Source organism: Galeopterus variegatus, unplaced genomic scaffold, assembly GCF_000696425.1.
Source record: "Galeopterus variegatus unplaced genomic scaffold, G_variegatus-3.0.2 Scaffold778, whole genome shotgun sequence".
Lineage (NCBI taxonomy): Eukaryota > Metazoa > Chordata > Mammalia > Dermoptera > Cynocephalidae > Galeopterus > Galeopterus variegatus.
In genome coordinates, this window is record NW_007726889.1 from 113,871 (window position 1) to 130,683 (window position 16,813).

General features: G+C 40.3%; 1 protein-coding gene and 1 long non-coding RNA gene across 3 annotated transcripts in view; one reads left to right on the forward strand and one right to left on the reverse strand.

Annotated features, from left to right (window-relative positions):
• Positions 1–16,813, forward strand: part of ASAH1 (N-acylsphingosine amidohydrolase (acid ceramidase) 1) — a 55,313-nt gene that overhangs the window by 26,166 nt on the left and 12,334 nt on the right. The window contains exons 1-3 of one of the 2 annotated variants that reach the window (XM_008572378.1): positions 853–1,106; positions 12,378–12,424; positions 16,424–16,514. In XM_008572378.1, the coding sequence (XP_008570600.1) occupies positions 1,029–1,106; positions 12,378–12,424; positions 16,424–16,514 (216 nt within the window). In that variant the 5' untranslated portion in view covers positions 853–1,028. Of the gene's footprint in view, positions 1–852; positions 1,107–12,377; positions 12,425–16,423; positions 16,515–16,813 lie in introns of those variants that run through there. The other variant, XM_008572379.1, reaches the window with a different exon arrangement.
• LOC103590192 lies at positions 183–766 on the reverse strand. Its single transcript, XR_550449.1, has 2 exons — positions 699–766; positions 183–333 (listed from the first exon to the last, which is right to left on the reverse strand). It is a non-coding gene; the product is annotated as an uncharacterized LOC103590192 (long non-coding RNA).

A 16,813-nucleotide genomic window follows, 5' to 3' on the forward strand; every position in this document is an offset into this window, starting at 1 on the left:
CCCCCCCCCCCCCCCCCCCCTCCACAAGGGGGGGGGGGGGGGGGAATACCATCAATTTCTCATTTTCCAAAGTCCAACAAAAAGAATGTCTGAATTTTCTAAGGAAGTCGTACAAATGGGTAAAACTGCAATTTCTCACACAAACCCATGCAAAAGAAAGAAGAAATACATGAAGATTTTAGTGACAGTGTTCTATGTTTTACTGAATCATTTTTTTAAAATGCTGTTTGGGATCTCAGAGGCTCAACCAGAAAGTGCAACCCAGAGGCCAGGATTTCCTGCTGTCCTTTTAAGTAACTCACCGCACCAAGGCGCTCACGTCTCGGGTGGCACCTGAAAAGCCAAGCAAGTACTTGTGTCAGTCTACTGGCTTTTCCCGAGCAGGCTATACAGACACCGAGCATCCACCCTCCTCCCGGGTTTAGCTCAGCTCCCCCAACCTAAGGTCAGGTGAAAGCACACAAGGGCTGAATGGCTGAATGCATCCCTGAAAGAAGGTTCGCTGATTCCACCTGGTCGTTCCACCGGTGTCTAAGGCCAAGTGACTGAAGCCTAAACTGTGTGACTTGTCAGCTCTGCCGTGAAAGCCCAAGGGGGTGATTGACAGTCTGGAGTATCCGAATGGGTTAGATGGTGTCCTCCTCCCCAGCCCCTGACAACTGCGCCTGGTCTGTGACCCCACGGTCAGGAGGAATAACCTGGCTCCGCTCGGGCCAACTTTCTTCCCGGGGCAAAGACGGGTCGCGGTCGGAGGTAGCGCTGCGTTTAGGGGAGCGAGCGCCACCACGTCCCAGCGCGGGCGCTGACTCTCATTCTGCGCGTCCCTCCTGCAGCCCGGAAGGCCGCCTCTCCCTGCCGTCCTCTCCACGCCACCGAGCGGCCGGTCCCCTCCGTCCTGCCCGTCGCCTCTGCGGCCTCCTACCCCCGCCTCGCGTGGTGCAGTCCCGGGTCGCAGGTCACGAGCCGGAGGGGCGCGGCCTGCTCCGGGCCCAGGTTCGTCCCTTGGAGCGGCGTTGGCGGCTGGAAAGATGCTGGGCCGAAGTTGCCTCACCTTCGTCCTCCTGGCCGCGGCTGTCACTTGCGCAGTGGCGCAGAACGCGCCACCGGTAGGTGAGCTCGAGCCGAAGAGCCCAGAGGGGTGCGCAGGCGCAGATGGGGGCGCAGTTGCAGGCTCAGGTGGGGACGCAGGTGCAGGCTCAGGCAGGGGAGCAGGTGCAGGGGCAGGTGGAGGCGCAGGCGCAGATGGGGCGCAGATGTAGGTGGGGGCGCAGGCGCAGGTGGGGGCGTAGATGGGGACGCAGGTGCAGGTGGGTGCGCAGGTGAAGGCGTAGATGGGGGCTCAGGCGCAGGTGGGGGCGCAGGCGCAGGTGTGGCGGGGAGGGCGTGGCGTGAGAACACCTGGTCGGGGCCGCATCTTTACGGGTTCTGTGGTTTGGGGCGCAGGGGTGTTAGTGCAAAGCAGGCTGGTGAAGCCCATCCCCGGCTGAGTCCGTACTAGGTGGAACTAGAACACCTTTTCGGGAAATCCTAATCTCTACAGAATGGCTGGGTGTGATCCACACATGCTCAAATTTGAGCGATTGTACTTGAATAACCAGTTCCAGGCTCTCGCATCCCGAACTGTTAAAATGTTTCGGTCGACCTGTGTGCATTATTCATCAAGCGACAGACTGCTTGATGACTTTGGCTTTCTCTACCTGAAGACCAGGTGCTTTCTCCTGAAGGAGAAGTTCCAGCACAGGGTCGTGCCCTGTCGCTGCAGGGAAAGGCCAAGTCGTCCCGAGCCTGGGCGGTGGGAGCAGCCCAGGGCAGGCTCCAGCGTGACCGCTGTGGCCTTCACTCCCGAGTCATGGGAACGCCTGTCCCGTGGCTCTTTCCTGCAAACAAGTCACAGGCCACAGACTTCAAACTTGCAAGAGACAATAAGGGACCAGCGTGACTCATTTTACAGAAGAGGAAATAGGCCTAGTGTGAGACAATCTCTAGCAAGAGGTTACCTTACTGTTACTGTTTACAGTAGCATGCCAACCGCAAGCCTCTTGGCGCCCTGTCTGGAGCTCTTTCATAATTCATTTATTTAAAAGCAATAAGACTGCACTTTTCTTTGCCAACAAATCAGATGAATAGGAACCTGGGTGCACAGTGCCTTTGTTTCTGTCTGTGCTTAGACAAAATCATGAAGTGGTCTTGCCTTGTCTCATTTTATCTTGCCTCAGGGTAACCTCTGTTATTCTGAGAGATTATTACAAGGTTGTTCTGTGAGATCGTTTCTGTCCGAGAGAACAAAAATAACCTGGCTGTGACTGACAGACCAGCTTGTAATAATATTGAGGTCTAGCTGTGAACCTCAGAGCAGTTTCAAATGTTGGGGCCTGCTTTTCCTTCCTTGTCAGTATCTTATTTTTTCAAGCAAAAGTATTTTAAAAGCTAAATTCAGAACAAGCAGAATCAACAACGTTTCAATGAAATTTAATGTAGTTCTTACCTAGATAGTGGTTGTCAAAATCTAGTGTAGCCACTGGTGTCAGTTTGGGAGGCTGTTTTCACAAGTCTTCAAGGAAATGAGAAAAATAAGGGCATAAAACTAAAATTATTAATTTAGGATGTTAGTCTTTATTTTGATTTATGGATTTCTAATTTTTATTGTTGTTTAAATGCTCTTTTTTAAAATAAAATAATGGCCGAGGTAGATGTTACGATTTGTCTTTGTTTTGTTTTAACATCTCCACTTGGCAGATATTAAAACAAAAATTTGGACCTTCTTGTGCAGGGGCCCTGTTAATTTTTCTACTAGTCTGGAAAATACTGGGACTCACTGGCTGAAAGGACCTTTGGAACCTCACAGAAGTCTAATGACTTCATTCTCTGATAAGAATAATCAGTTTTTCAGTTAGAATCATTACATGATAAACTGTTCATAGTCTCGTGGTTAAAAAGAAAGATATTTCAAAGCTATTTTTGATAAATATGATTAAGGAGGACTTGCTTTAAATTACAAATAAAAGTCATTTGATGTAGAATATTTATAGGGGCTTTTTTGTTTATTTTTGAAGCTTTTCACAATATGCATATTTTAAGGTCCTCCTGAATTATTCTTCATTATTGAATCTATTAAGAGATGTTGGCAATGGGAAAGGAAGACTGATGACATCATTCAGGGTTCTGTAGACTCTGTTAATGACTTTGGAATTTATCCTAAAAGCAATGTGACGCCATTGGATGGTTTTAGACAAGGTAAAATTTTCACTTTAGAAAGATCCGTTTGGAGTGGAGCGGGGCAAGGGTGGAGATGAGGAGCCTAGTCTGGAGGTTCATTAAAGGAGGGTGGCACCAGTGGCAAGGGAGAGAAGCAGATGGTTCTAGAGAAAATCAGGGGCAGAGTGAGCAGAAGGAAGGACTGGATGAGAGTGCGGGCATGAGGTGTCACGTGACCCACATATTTCTGAGGTGCTCAGGGACCTCCCCATGGTCCCTGACTCAGCATCACAGTCAGGGACCATGGGGAGGGAAAAGCCTGGGGGCTAAAGATTGAGGATCATTTCCATTTGGGTTATGTTGAATTTCAGTTGGCAAAGACATATCTAGCAGGCCATCGAGACTGGAGCTCAGAACAGAGGTGTTGGGAGTCATGGGCATAATGATATTATTTGAAGCCATCTAGAAAGAGGCTATCCAAAGAGGAGGGGAAAAAGACAACTAGGCAGAAGCTAAGTAAGTTGCGTACATATGTGTCAGGTAGAAAAGAAATTGGCAAAGTTAAAGCAGAAGCCAAAATGGGAAAGTCTGGAACAGGAAGCTCAGGGAGGAGAGTGCGCAGGGTTACCCTCATTGAACACTACTGAGGTGTCTGGTACCCATTGATGTTTGGCAACTGGAGGTCATTGGTCATCTGGGCCAGAGCATTGTTGGGGGCAGGGAATAGACTGCAGTAGGCTGAGGAGCGATGAGAAGCAGAGGAACTAGAGCAGGAGAGATGACTGTTTTCAGTAATAAATCTGAGCAGATTCACAAGAGGCATGAAAGTGAACATAATGGCTCAATAACTAATTGCTGAAGCGAACTTCTTTTTATGCATCAGCTTCTCATAGGAGTAATAACATAGTTGACATTAGCATTGAATCAGTTTTAGCAATGATTCTCACAGTTTCCAAAAGTCTCATAAACCCTGTCCGGCCTACTTAATTTTATTGTACTGCATCCGCTTTTCCCCGGTAGGCCAAAGGAGGGAACACACAGGTATAATCACTTATTCGACAAATATTGCACGCCTGTTATGTGCCAGACTCTGTCCCAAATGCTAGGAACAGGTCAGTCAATAAGACAGACAAGGTCTCTGCCCTCATGGAGGGTCTTTTCACATTCCTTTTACTTAAATTTCAGTAGTTTAATAGGGTGCCATCCCATCAAAGCTCAGAAAACAAGTGAAAAAACATTTACAGACTTATCCTAATTGTCATGTACACAAGAAACACGCCTTTTCTTATTCAGTGTGTGTCTTCCAAGCTGTTGATAGAGAACATTTTAGGAAACAAATCTTATTCGGAAAATCGTTGTTGATGAATTATAGAATTTAATTAAAACTTTTCTTGCTAGAGTTGTTCAACTTCTTTCCGGTGTATATGAAAACTGGTGTGAACTACAAACTTTTTAAAAATTATTTTTAATTGTCTTTTTCTGAGTATATGAATAAAACAAGCACACAAAGCCTTCCAGAATTTTTTTGTACATTATTAGAAGCATACATTCATCAAGTTTGTCGCTAATTCTGCAAGACTCAAATATTTTAAGAATCTAGATGAGTTATATCATTCCTTTTAGGTGTGGAACATTCATAGGGTCCTTAATGAAATAATTCTCACTGTATATATTATTTTCCTAAGTATGTTATATTCAGCAGCTCTGTAATTAGTTTTTCTTAATGAGTGGAGAGGACATGACTGATAATTAGAATAATTAGAGAATTTGCTAACCCAGAAAGTCTTTTAAAAACATTTTCCAGAGAGTTTCAAATGTAAATGCATTGAAACATCAGATATTCAGCACTTCCTTCCACACTTAGTAAGCGAGAGAGAGAAAGTTGATTCTGTTTGATTTTTTCCCTGTGATAGAGTAACACAGTATACCAGGCAGACTGCATAATATCTCTCCCTATCACCTGTTGATAATCTTCACTTACCATCTATTTAAATTTTCACCCACCTTGATGAGGTTGTCTGTTATGAAACCGTGTACAGTTAAGTTTGCGGATAGTAAGAAATTTCAAATAATGAATGAGTTCATTGCAATTCTATTTCAGGGCTGTACCTAGATTTGTTTTTTGGTTTTTGTTTTTTTTTTAAGATGACCAGTAAGGGGATCTTAACCCTTGGCTTGGTGTTGTCAGCACCATGCTCAGCCGGTGAGCGAACCGGCCATCCCTATATAGGATCCGAACCCATGGCCTTGGTGTTATCAGCACCGCACTCTCCCGAGTGAGCCACGGGCCGGCCCTTCTACCTAGATTTGAAATCATGCTTCTTCCCTTATAGGATTCTCCCTTGATAGTGAGGATGTAGCTCTCTTTCCACCCTATCCACAAAACTAACCATTTTGTTTAAATGACAGGTGTTAATGCCTTGTGAGCACCTGAAATACCGTTGTCTCATAGCTGCTGTCTTTTTTCTTTTCTCTCACATTTGCCCTTTTTTTCTTGCAACCAGACCCTATGCAGATTTCCTGTTATTACCCTCAGACTGCCTCCTGTGTTGCTGCTAGCTTGCTCTTTAGCTCTTACCTCTGGGGCAGGTCGAATTCTCATCTAACACTTGAAAGAGCGTTTTCAACATCTCTCACAGTTATCCAGTAAGAAATGTACCTGTAATTTGATTTTTATATTGGCCTTGGTACCCGGGGCATGCAAATATAATTATTGGGGAGGGATAGGAGTCATGCATCTCATTATTTGCGAGTTGATTCTAGTGATCATCAGGAGCCCTGAACTAAGTGCAGGTTATTCTCTATTTAGAATTAAATTGAGGCATTGATGTTGTTATTAATGCTGTGGGAAGTGTGGGATACAGCAGGGAAGCCTTGGACTCTGATCCTTTCACCAGCTGTGTAATCATCTACAAATCACTAATGGAGCTGGGTTATGCATCCAGAATGTAACTAACCATAAAATTCCTGGTAGCGTGCAACTCAGCAAAAGGGAGTAAATTGGATTTTTATGAAGCAAATCACATTTTAACTAACAAAAAAGTCTGATATTTAGAAGCATTTTATATTGAATAAGGTAGATAAAAAGTAAGCATTGCATTTCTAAAGTTAATAATTGCCTTTCTTATTAAATGATGTGCTTGGAAAACTCATATTTGTAAATTAGGACTTTCTTTTTTTTTTTTCCTTTTTGTCCTTTTTCGTGTCCGGCAACGGATCGCAACCCTCAGTGTTGCCCCCGTACCGGACCGGGACTGGCAACGGGATCGCAACCCTCGGTGTTGCTCCCACACCTCGCTCAGCCAGTGAGCGGGAACCGGTCTGTATGTGGGATCCGAACCCTCGGCGGGAGCGCCACTGCGCTCCCAAGCAGCGCACTGTAGCAGTGCGCCACCGGGCCGGCCCATAAATTAGGACTTTCTTAAGTAGAGTGTTACTTTTTGGTATCTATTTCCAAATTTACTAAACAAGAACTAGTGAATTTAGAGTAAGTACCATGTCCTCCATTGCAGTAGCTATTACTTTAAAATAATTTTAGATAGGTACAGTTTAAAACATTTAAAAATAATGTCAGAGAATAATTCTCTGGAAGTAATTATTTATATCTATAAATAATGTAAATCAAATCATGCAGTTTTTTAAATTTAATATTTAAAAATTTGTATCAAAATATACATGGTTAATATAAGTCAAATAATATAAACAGGCATATGAAAAGCAACAGTCCCCTCCATTCCTTCTACCCCAGCCCCCTTTCCTAGAAGCAACCATTTTGAACTCTTTCTGCTCTGAGTTGACCAGGTAGTTCTCTACTCAAGGGCAATGTTCAGCCAACACCCGCGCCTACTGCCATGCTAGTTGTTTGCAGCCCAGTCTCTTTTGATTGATTGGTACCCTACCATATTGTGTGCTAACAATTTCACCCCTGGTTTTCTTTGTGACTATTGAAGTTGATAATATATTTGTACTATATTTGTCTGAGTAAATTAGCTTTAGGCATTATCTACTCTCATACTGCAAAGGTGGATAAACATTTAGCTTACTGTCAACATCCTTCCCTCTACCTTTCTTTTTTTAAAAAAAAAAATAGCTTTATTGAGAGATAATTCACATATCATACAATTCACCCATTAAAAATGTACAAATCAATGGCTTTAGTATTTTTTTATTTTATTTTTTTAAAGATAACCTGAAAGGAGATCCAAACCCATGGCCTTGTTGTTATCAGTACCACACTCTCCCAAGTGAGCCAGGGCCAGGCCCTTGGCTTTAGTATAGTAACAGAGTTGTGCGACCATCACCACAATCAATTTCAGAACGTTTTCATCTCCCCAGAAAGAAATCCCTCTCACTTAGTCCTCACCCCCACAATACCCCACCCCACCCCCAGCCCTAGGCAACTACTAATCTATTTCCTGTCTCTATAAATTTGCCTGTTCTGCACATTTCACATAAAGAGGACCATATAATATGTAGTCTTCTGTGACCGGTGTCTTTCACTTAGCATAATGTTTTCGGAGTCTTCCTTCTTGTGGCATGTATCACTACTTCATTTCTTCTTATTGCCAGATGATATTCCATTATATGAATACACCACACTTTGTTTATCCATTCATGAGTTAATGGACACTTGTGTTGCTTCCACTTTTAGCTATTATGAATAATGCTGCTATAAACATTGCATACAAATTTTTGTGTAGATATGTTTTCATACCTTTTGGGTATATATCTAGGAATGGAATTATTGGGTCATATTGGTAATTCTATGTTTAACTGTCTGAGCAACTGCTAGACTGTTTTCTAATACAGCTGCACTATTTTACATCCCACCAGTAGTGTATGAATGATCCGATTTCTTCACATCTTCACCAACATTTATGTTATTATGTCTCTTTTATTATAGCCATCCTGAGTGCGTGTGAAGTAGCATCTTATTATGGTTTTGATTTGCATTTCCTTGATGGCCAGCTAATGATGTTGAGCTTTCATTTGCTTATTAGCCATTTGTATATCTTCTTTGGAGAAATGTCTATTCAGATCCTTTGCCCATTTTTTAATTGGGTTATTTGTCTTTTTATTATTGAGTTGTGAGATTATATATTCAAGATATAAGTGTCTTATCAGATACGCAATTGGCCACAAATGTGAGGGTTTCTCTTTAGACTCTCAATTCTATTTCATTGTTCTATGTATCTGTCCTCATGCCATTGCCACACTGTCCTTGACTACTGTAGTCAAGACTTACCGTTACTGTGATTAGAGTAAGTTCTACTGCACTTATTTTGCTTATTTATTAAGTAAAAATTATCTTCTTACAGCCCTAGGCAATTACTAAATCCTTACTGTAATAGACTTACTGTACTTACTAATGTAGTCAGTTTTTAAATTGTGAGGTATGAGTCCTCTAACTTTGTTCTTCCTTCTCGAGATTGTTTTAGATATACTGGGTCCCTTAAATTTCCATATAAATTTTAGGATCAGCTTGTCTATTCCTGCAAAGAAGCCAGCTGGGATTTTGATGGATAATGCATTGAAGCTGTAGATAAATTTGGGGATTTCCATTTTAACAATATTGTCTTCCAGTCCATAAACATGTATGGCTTTCCATTTATTTGTCTTCTCTAATTTCTTTGTACGGTTTTGTGGTTTTAAATGTACAAGTCTTGTACATCCTTGGTTAAACTTATGCCTATGTATTTTACTCTTAGTGATACTATTATATATGGACTTATTTTCTTAATTTCATGTTTAGTTTGCTCATTGCTTCTGTACTCGTATAGAAATATAATTGATTTCTGTGCATTGATCTTATACCCCGCAGCCTTGCTGAATGTATTTATTAGTTCTAATGAATGTTTTAGTGGATTCCTTAGGATTTTCTCTATACAACTTTTCGTATGTAAATAGTTTTACTTCTTTTCCAATTTGGATGCGTTTTATTTCATTCTCTTGCCTAACTGCCCTGGCTAGACTCTCCAGGAGAAAGTTGGAGTGTGGCAAGTGGACATCATTGTCCCTTCTACCTTTTTCCTCACTTTCCTTCTTCAGTTCTATACTCTCTTACTCTTGGTTAGTCAATGTTGATAACGTAATCGTAATTGAGTTTTCCATGCTTTGTCTTTATATCTCCTTTTAAAAAATGAAAATAGTGAACAATATTTAAGGAAGTATGATTTATAAATATTGGTCATTGTTCAATGTGCTATGATTACATTTATTTTTCTATAATTCCAAAGCCCGAACTCCTATCACTCTTAAAGACTACTCAAATATGTCCTCTACCAATTACTCAAAATCATGCAGCATTTCATTTTCTTTGTATTTACATCATTTCTTATTTATACAGACTTTCCCCCAGGTTTCCATTGCTTTCTTTATTTTCTTTTTCCTATTAGAAGAAGAAACCAGGGCTGGCCCGTGGCTCACTCGGGAGAGTGCGGTGCTGATAACACCAAGGCCCCGGGTTCGGATCCCATATAGGGATGGTCGGTTCGCTCACTGGCTGAGCGTGGTGCTGACAACACTAAGTCGAGGGTTAAGATCCCCTTACCAGTCATCTTTAAAAAAAAAAAAAAGAAGAAGAAGAAACCAAACCTATGCCGTCATCACTTGTATCCTTCCAGCTTCTGACTTACCCTCTCTCAATATTTATTCTTTCTCTTCCTCTTGAAACGTACTAAATTCCTATTGTAGTGGCACCACTTTTTTCTTATCTGCACCATACTCTTCTCAGTTACATTTTAAGTACCATGATATTTTACCTTTTTTAAAAAAAAAAAAATTACCACTACATCATGTCAGAACAAGAAAAGAGGAGCAAAATGAACTTCAAATGTTGTGCTTTTGGGGCAAAGTGGATTGTGGATTCTTTTGTAATTGAATTAGGTGCCAGAGCATTGACACTAATGTTGTGCTAAAAGAATAAATACATGTCAGCATTACCACATTAAGCACTCATCACAGTATTCCCAACTTTTAGGAAAGTCATTGTCAGAAAAACAAGAAAACTTAAAGCTCCATATCTTATCATAGCAGAATTTATTTACAACTTTCAAAAAGTAAAATGAGCTGCTACCAAAATAAGTCTGCAAGTAGCTCATTTGTTGGCAAAGCAAGGCAAGCCCTTTACCAAAGGAGAGTTAGTTAACTACATTGTATTTGATTCTAGCAGTGGAATAAATGTGTCCAGAGAAAATGAAACTGTTCCACATGCCTTTAAGTGAGAACAATTGTCCAGGACTTTGCGAGCAACAGCAGTATCAATTAAAAAACAAAGCAAATGATTTTGAGTCATTTTCCTTGGCTCTTGAAGTTACCGATATGGATCAGTTGTTGATATTCATAGAGGATCTATTCAGATTAGAGTTTGAAGTGACTGAAGAATTAGCCTCAATAGTCTTTTGTGAAACAAGTACAGGCAAGGATATTTTCAAAGAAGTTGAGATAATAGTAACTCAGTATACCCCGAAGTGGAATCTGCTAAGATGTATAACAATCAACAGTGGCAAAAATAAATGTGAGCAGAAAAAGGCTGAGTCGAGCAAATCTGCATGACTTTTGAACATGCAAGGCATTCAAAGCTCATGGTTATTAATTACATTATTGTTAGATACTTTGTGGAAAGTGTTTGAATTTGACATGTGGTATTGAACAGCAGTGTAAGCCATGAACTTCATTGACTCTTGTGAATATAACCGTCATAATTTCTGTGACTTTATGTTAGAAATAGAAGCTGAACATCCTGACTTCCCATATGATAGTTAGCTTTATACCAGTAATGTTTTGCGCAATTTTTAAGCTCAGAGCTGAAACTATTTTTTTTTCTGAACAAAAAGAACTGCCCTCAACTACTATTATTGAACATGAACAGCTTTGCAAATTAGTTTTTACTGTAGACTTGATATTGTTTCTTAATGAATTCAACCCAAAATTGCCAGGCAAAACTGCACTTACATGAGAAAGTTATACTGTGGTATGGTCATTTTGACAACAATTAATGTTTGAATGACAACAATTAATGTCAAGCTACTTTATATTCTTCCCATGCTATAAAAAAGTTAAAACAAGATGTGCTATCTCCATTTCTACACAAATTTGCAGCTGACGTATTTACTGAGCTGAATTTACACTTCTAGTAGTTTCCTCCCCTAATCTACCTCTTCTTCTTATGAATTTAAACTTTTTAAAAACTATTATTTTGCTTTTATAGTATTGGGTCTTCAGAGGAAAGGAGATAAATATACTTGCCACCTTGAACTAGTAAAATAATCATAAATTTGTGTGGACTTTTTTGATAATTTTATGTTAGGAGAAAATTCTAGTTTGCTGCTGAGCCTGAGCAACTCTCCCTAAGACAGTGTCATTCATTCATTGTCTCAGGCAGTGGCCTCAGTGTTGCAGGGAGCACAGAGTCTGGTGTTGAAGAGAGACACAAACAAATCATTATAATGCAGTATCATAAATATGGTAATGGAGATGTGTACAAATGCTATGGGTATATAGAGGAGGGAATGACTATTTCATTTAGGAGGTAGATGAAGACTTCACAAAAAAGGAAGAATTGGAACTGGATCTTAGAAATTAGAACCAAAGGTTCACCAGGTCGGGGAAGGGCACCGCAGGCTTGGGCATGCAAGGGAGAGCAATGAGAGGAAGTGCTTGCGTGTGGCTATAAGTATCAGAGGGAGTGTCAGGAGATGAGGCTGGGATGGTAAGTTATGGCCAGATTGGCATAACTGTGCCGTGTGTAGTGTGCTCTGAATATCTGGCTTGGGATGCAAATCTCAGGACAGGCTGCGATAGAGTTGGCCCATAAATGCAGATAATATGGCATCCTATCGAGTCGTTTACTTTTAGTGAAAAGTCAACCTATCTAACATAGACATTTTCCATCCACTTCCTTAAATTTACTCTTTACTCAATACACTTGCAATGTAAGAGCCACATTACAACACCTGGAGCTTGTGCAAATTGAATTGAGACTGAAAATGTACTTCATGGTTTGGGATTGTAGAAGTTTTTTTGGGAGGAAAAGACTTTTATTTGAAGAGATATTGAAATTGTCTAAAAGGGCAAAATCACACTTGATTTTCTCTTCACAAACTGTAACTACTTTTGCAGGTTGCCTATTCAGTTAGCAAGCATTTGTTATTTTCTGAAACTTCTAATTTTCTGTTTCTTAGTGGACAGAAGACTGCAGAAAATCAACCTATCCTCCTTCTGGACCAACGTAAGTAGACATCAGATGATCAAAACACACTCTGATCTTTATGGAGATTTTTCCTTGTGTAATGATGTCATAAAAATAAAGATAGTGAATGAAAACTTAAGTCATGTCTTCTATCCTGAGACAATTTTTTTCTCAGGTTTGCATAGTATGCATTTGGCTAAGATCTTGGACAAATATGAAAATACCCCACAATTAAAATGTTCATTTCTAGCCTGCCAAAATCACAGAAAAGGATTTCCATTCTCTACTAAACTATTCTATCTACTGGTAAGCAATTTTCTCATCTTTGACAAATGCCGGGCCTGTATTCGAGCTGACCTGTGATTCTCTCTGGTGCCTGGATATAAACCACCAAATAACATGAAAGCATAGGACTTCATATGTGAAACATTCAAGGAATAAGCCTTGACCTATAAAGCTACTGTGGACACAACGAGATTGGAAAACATAAGAGAAGAGCCAAGATTATGTTTTAGTGTGTTTAACATTAATATTTTTAGCCTATGTTTTGGTCTTTCTAAATCCGTAGTGGTTAAATGGGCCTTTGAGAAAGATATAATATTTGCTTACAGGCCCAGAGGGTACAGAACGTGGAGAAGAAGGAACAGGTGGAGGGAATGGTGATGTTTTTCTCCTGCTCTTCCCTCGTGCTGAAAGTAGCCTGTTGGGGGTCGGGGAAGGCAGAGTACAACTTTAATCCACATCATCAAGATGACATTTTCAGTTTTTGTAACATTCCAAATTATATCATACTGGCCTTCAGTGCCTTATTAATTGTGTCTCTTGGCTAGTCTCAATTTCCTACAGGAATTTGGGATGAAGATGTTAAACCCTGCCCCAATTCACTGAACATTTAATGAGCACCTTCCACGTTTAAGCGCTTTTTTCTACTCCCTTTTACGTGCACTTTACATATGTCTGTGAATCGATTGCACTGAAAACTGTAAAACTTCCCTGATTGGGCATTTAACTGGTTTCACGTTGCTGAGTGTGTATGTGTGTGTATGTGTACACATATGTGTGTACACGCATATATACATACACACATATATACCTAAACACATGTACATTTATACATATACATAATGTGTGGGTATGTTTCTTTCCTTGCCTTGGTATTTCTGCTGAATTTCATCCTACCTCACTAGCCTGGTTTCCTACACAAAAATCCTCAGCTCTGCTCTGATCCTTCTCTTCTCTGAACTATAGATGGATGTTGAGATCTGAGAGAGAAGTGTGATATTCACATACCTTTGAATGACAAGCAGTCTTCCTGTACCTGTGAGGTTATCCTTTTCAAGCAATTGCATAAATTTTGCACAGGCAACTGGGAGGGAAGAAAGAGACACGTGTTTATCCAGCCTGACCAGTCAAATCAATGCTGGAGATCAAAGATCGCCCCTGGATCCTCCTGAATCCCATTTAGCATTTCTTTGTTGCTGCTCACTGGGAGCTTAGCATCTGCTCTCTTATTTGTGTATGTGTATGTTGTGTCACTTGGACTAGTTTCCAAGCCACCTGGGAGCCACATGGGTTCAGGCAATATGATTGATATTGATTATGATGACCTGGACATAGCAGGTGCTATGTCCCAAAAATGATTAAAGTGTATTTATTGTTTGTAGCTACGGTGGTAATTAATATTGACCGACTACCAATGCTATAAGTATTTTTGGCATATTTCACATACTGTTCACTGCTCTCATAAGGTACGTACTGTTTTATTTCTACAGAAAATTGAGGTGCTAATGTTAAATACTGAGATATTTTAGAAAATTGTTTAGTAAAAGGTGAAACATGGGATTATGGCTAAACTTTAGTTATTAATTTTGTCAATCAGATTAACCAGTTCTCTTCATAACTCTGATCAGTGGATTTTTTACTCTAGAGAAGTTTCTGGAGTCTCCCCATCTCCACTTCATTGCAATCCCCTACTGTACTAAGCTAATTTCCTTTCTGAAATCCTTGAGCCTATCCAAGACTCTGGACTGAAAAGTATCAGGAATTTATGGCAGATATAGGGGCATGATTTGGATTTCATTGGATGTTAGGGGAGAAGCAGCTGATTGGAGATCATAGGTAGGACATGTATGAGGGGGTCTTCAAAATGTTAATGGAAGGGGCTGGCCCGTGGCTCACTCGGGAGAGTGTGGTGCTGATAACACCAAGGCCACGGGTTTGGATCCTATATAGGGATGGCCGGTTAGCTCACTGGGTGAGCATGGTGCTGACAACACCAAGTCAAGGATTAAGATCCCCTTACCAGTCATCTTTAAAAAAAAAAAAAAAGTTAATGGAAAAATTTGTATTATCTTTGAATTCTATTTTCCCATGAACTTTTTGAAGTACCTTCATATCTTATGACAGTGCTACCAACATGTGTGGACCCAGAAGGCCACTGATTTATCATTGCTACTAGACATGCTCACCTGGGCAGCGGCAGGGGGTAGTATCACCTGCTCATAATAGGGAAAACAATAATTATTTATTGAATTGTGGGACAGAATTTTGCAGGTGAAATTATGGCCAGTCAGAAGTGGAATCAATTTGTTGTGATGTAAAGTTTTTTTTCTAAGATTTAAGTATTACAGTATTTCATGTAGATATCAGCTTTTAAGGAAATGGGGAACTTGAAAGTGCTTTGAGAAGAACAAAACTTATATCATTGTGATTTGGTTTAAATGAATGTTTCCAAAATTGAGTGTGTTTTTCTATCTAAATCACAACATAGTAGCTGCTGGTTAAGTTTCATAAAACCTCATACATATACCAGGTGCCAAGCTCAGCAACATTATTTAGAGAACAAAATAATTACAGCAGTAGAAGTATTAATAGAACCACGTAGTTCATGACTTTAAGAAAGTAACCCATCCCCTGCTATAGACGTAAGTCTAGATAACATTTTAATATAAGAGGTTGGTAACACTGTAGCACACACCAGAGTACACCATAAGCTTTTCTGGAGCAAAGCAATCGTGAATTGAATGATGGCTATTTTTAGACACAGTTTTAAGCTGATACGTCACTGAATGGCACACCTTAAAAGCTAGTTCAGTTTAGTAACAAGTGCTAGAAAATGTTTCTATAACGACATAGTTAGTTGTAGAGTTCATCCACCAGAAATGCGGCCCAGCTGCCTTGAGAAAGCAGTGGACATGGCTGTATCCTCAAAGTAGGTTGCTGTATGTAGACTAAAGAGGAGGAAGTTGGAGAATGGATGTGATAGAATAGTGCTTGGCCTTGGAGGAAGTACATAGTAGTGAAGACAGAATACAGTAGGGCTGGGGCCGAACCCGTGGCTCACTCGGGAGAGTGCGGTGCTGGGAGAGTGCAGTGCTGGGAGCACCGAGGCTGCGGGTTCGGATCCTATATAGGGATGGCCGGTGAGCTCACTGGCTGAGCGTGGTGTGGGTGACACCAAGCCAAGGGTTACAATCCCCTTACCGGTAACAAAAAAAAAAGAATACAGTAGGGCTGAGAGAATTGTGAAGGTTCTCAAAGCCAGTCATGGGAAGCTCATACATGTCGCCACTCTGGGGCTTAAAAGATGGCCTTACTGAAGCCAGCACTAGAGACAATGATTTGGCAATAGTGTTAGACTGTCTGAGAGAGAATTCTGAGACTGAGAATCCAGTAGGAGAAGTGTCCAGAGCCTAGACTAAATTTAGAAAAAATAAAATTAAAAGGCAGGTATTTTCCATTAGTGACATTCAGATTATAGCTCTTGAGCCCCAGTGGATTCTTTTACTTATAACCAATTCACATTAACCTTGCAGAGTATAATCCTACTCCAGGATTTCTGAAACTACTTATGATTGCGTGTGCAACATAGACCAGAAGCACTTTGTGGAAAATGAACTTTGCAAATTTTGGTTTGGGTAACCAATTTCTACGCTGTTATTAAGAATATGTCTCTAACCTATCCTTATAGATATAACCATCTACCCCCCTCAAAAAAACTGCTTTCAACATTTTAAGATGATGCACCTCTCATTACAGCTATAGGGGTGCAGTTCCCTGGTACACCATAAATCTTGATTTACCACCCTACAAAAGATGGCATGAACTGATGACTGACAAGGCACCAGCGGTATGCTATGATTCTTACCCTTCTGTTTCTGACTTTACTGAATGTACTTGTATTTTTAAAAGAACGCTTCATGAAATTTCCCATCAAATCATTTAAAAGTGTGCTTTTGATACTTTCCTGCCATGTACAATAGATGATGGTAGAGGAAAAGATGTCATTCCTTTGTAGCTGCTGCTTTTTTGTAGACTTTTCCTTTCTCTTATATCATCTCCCTTTATTAAATAAAGAGTCAAATGCTTACAGTGTATATTGACAAAATAAAAATTTAAAAAAAAAAAAAAAAAAAAAAAAAAAAAAAA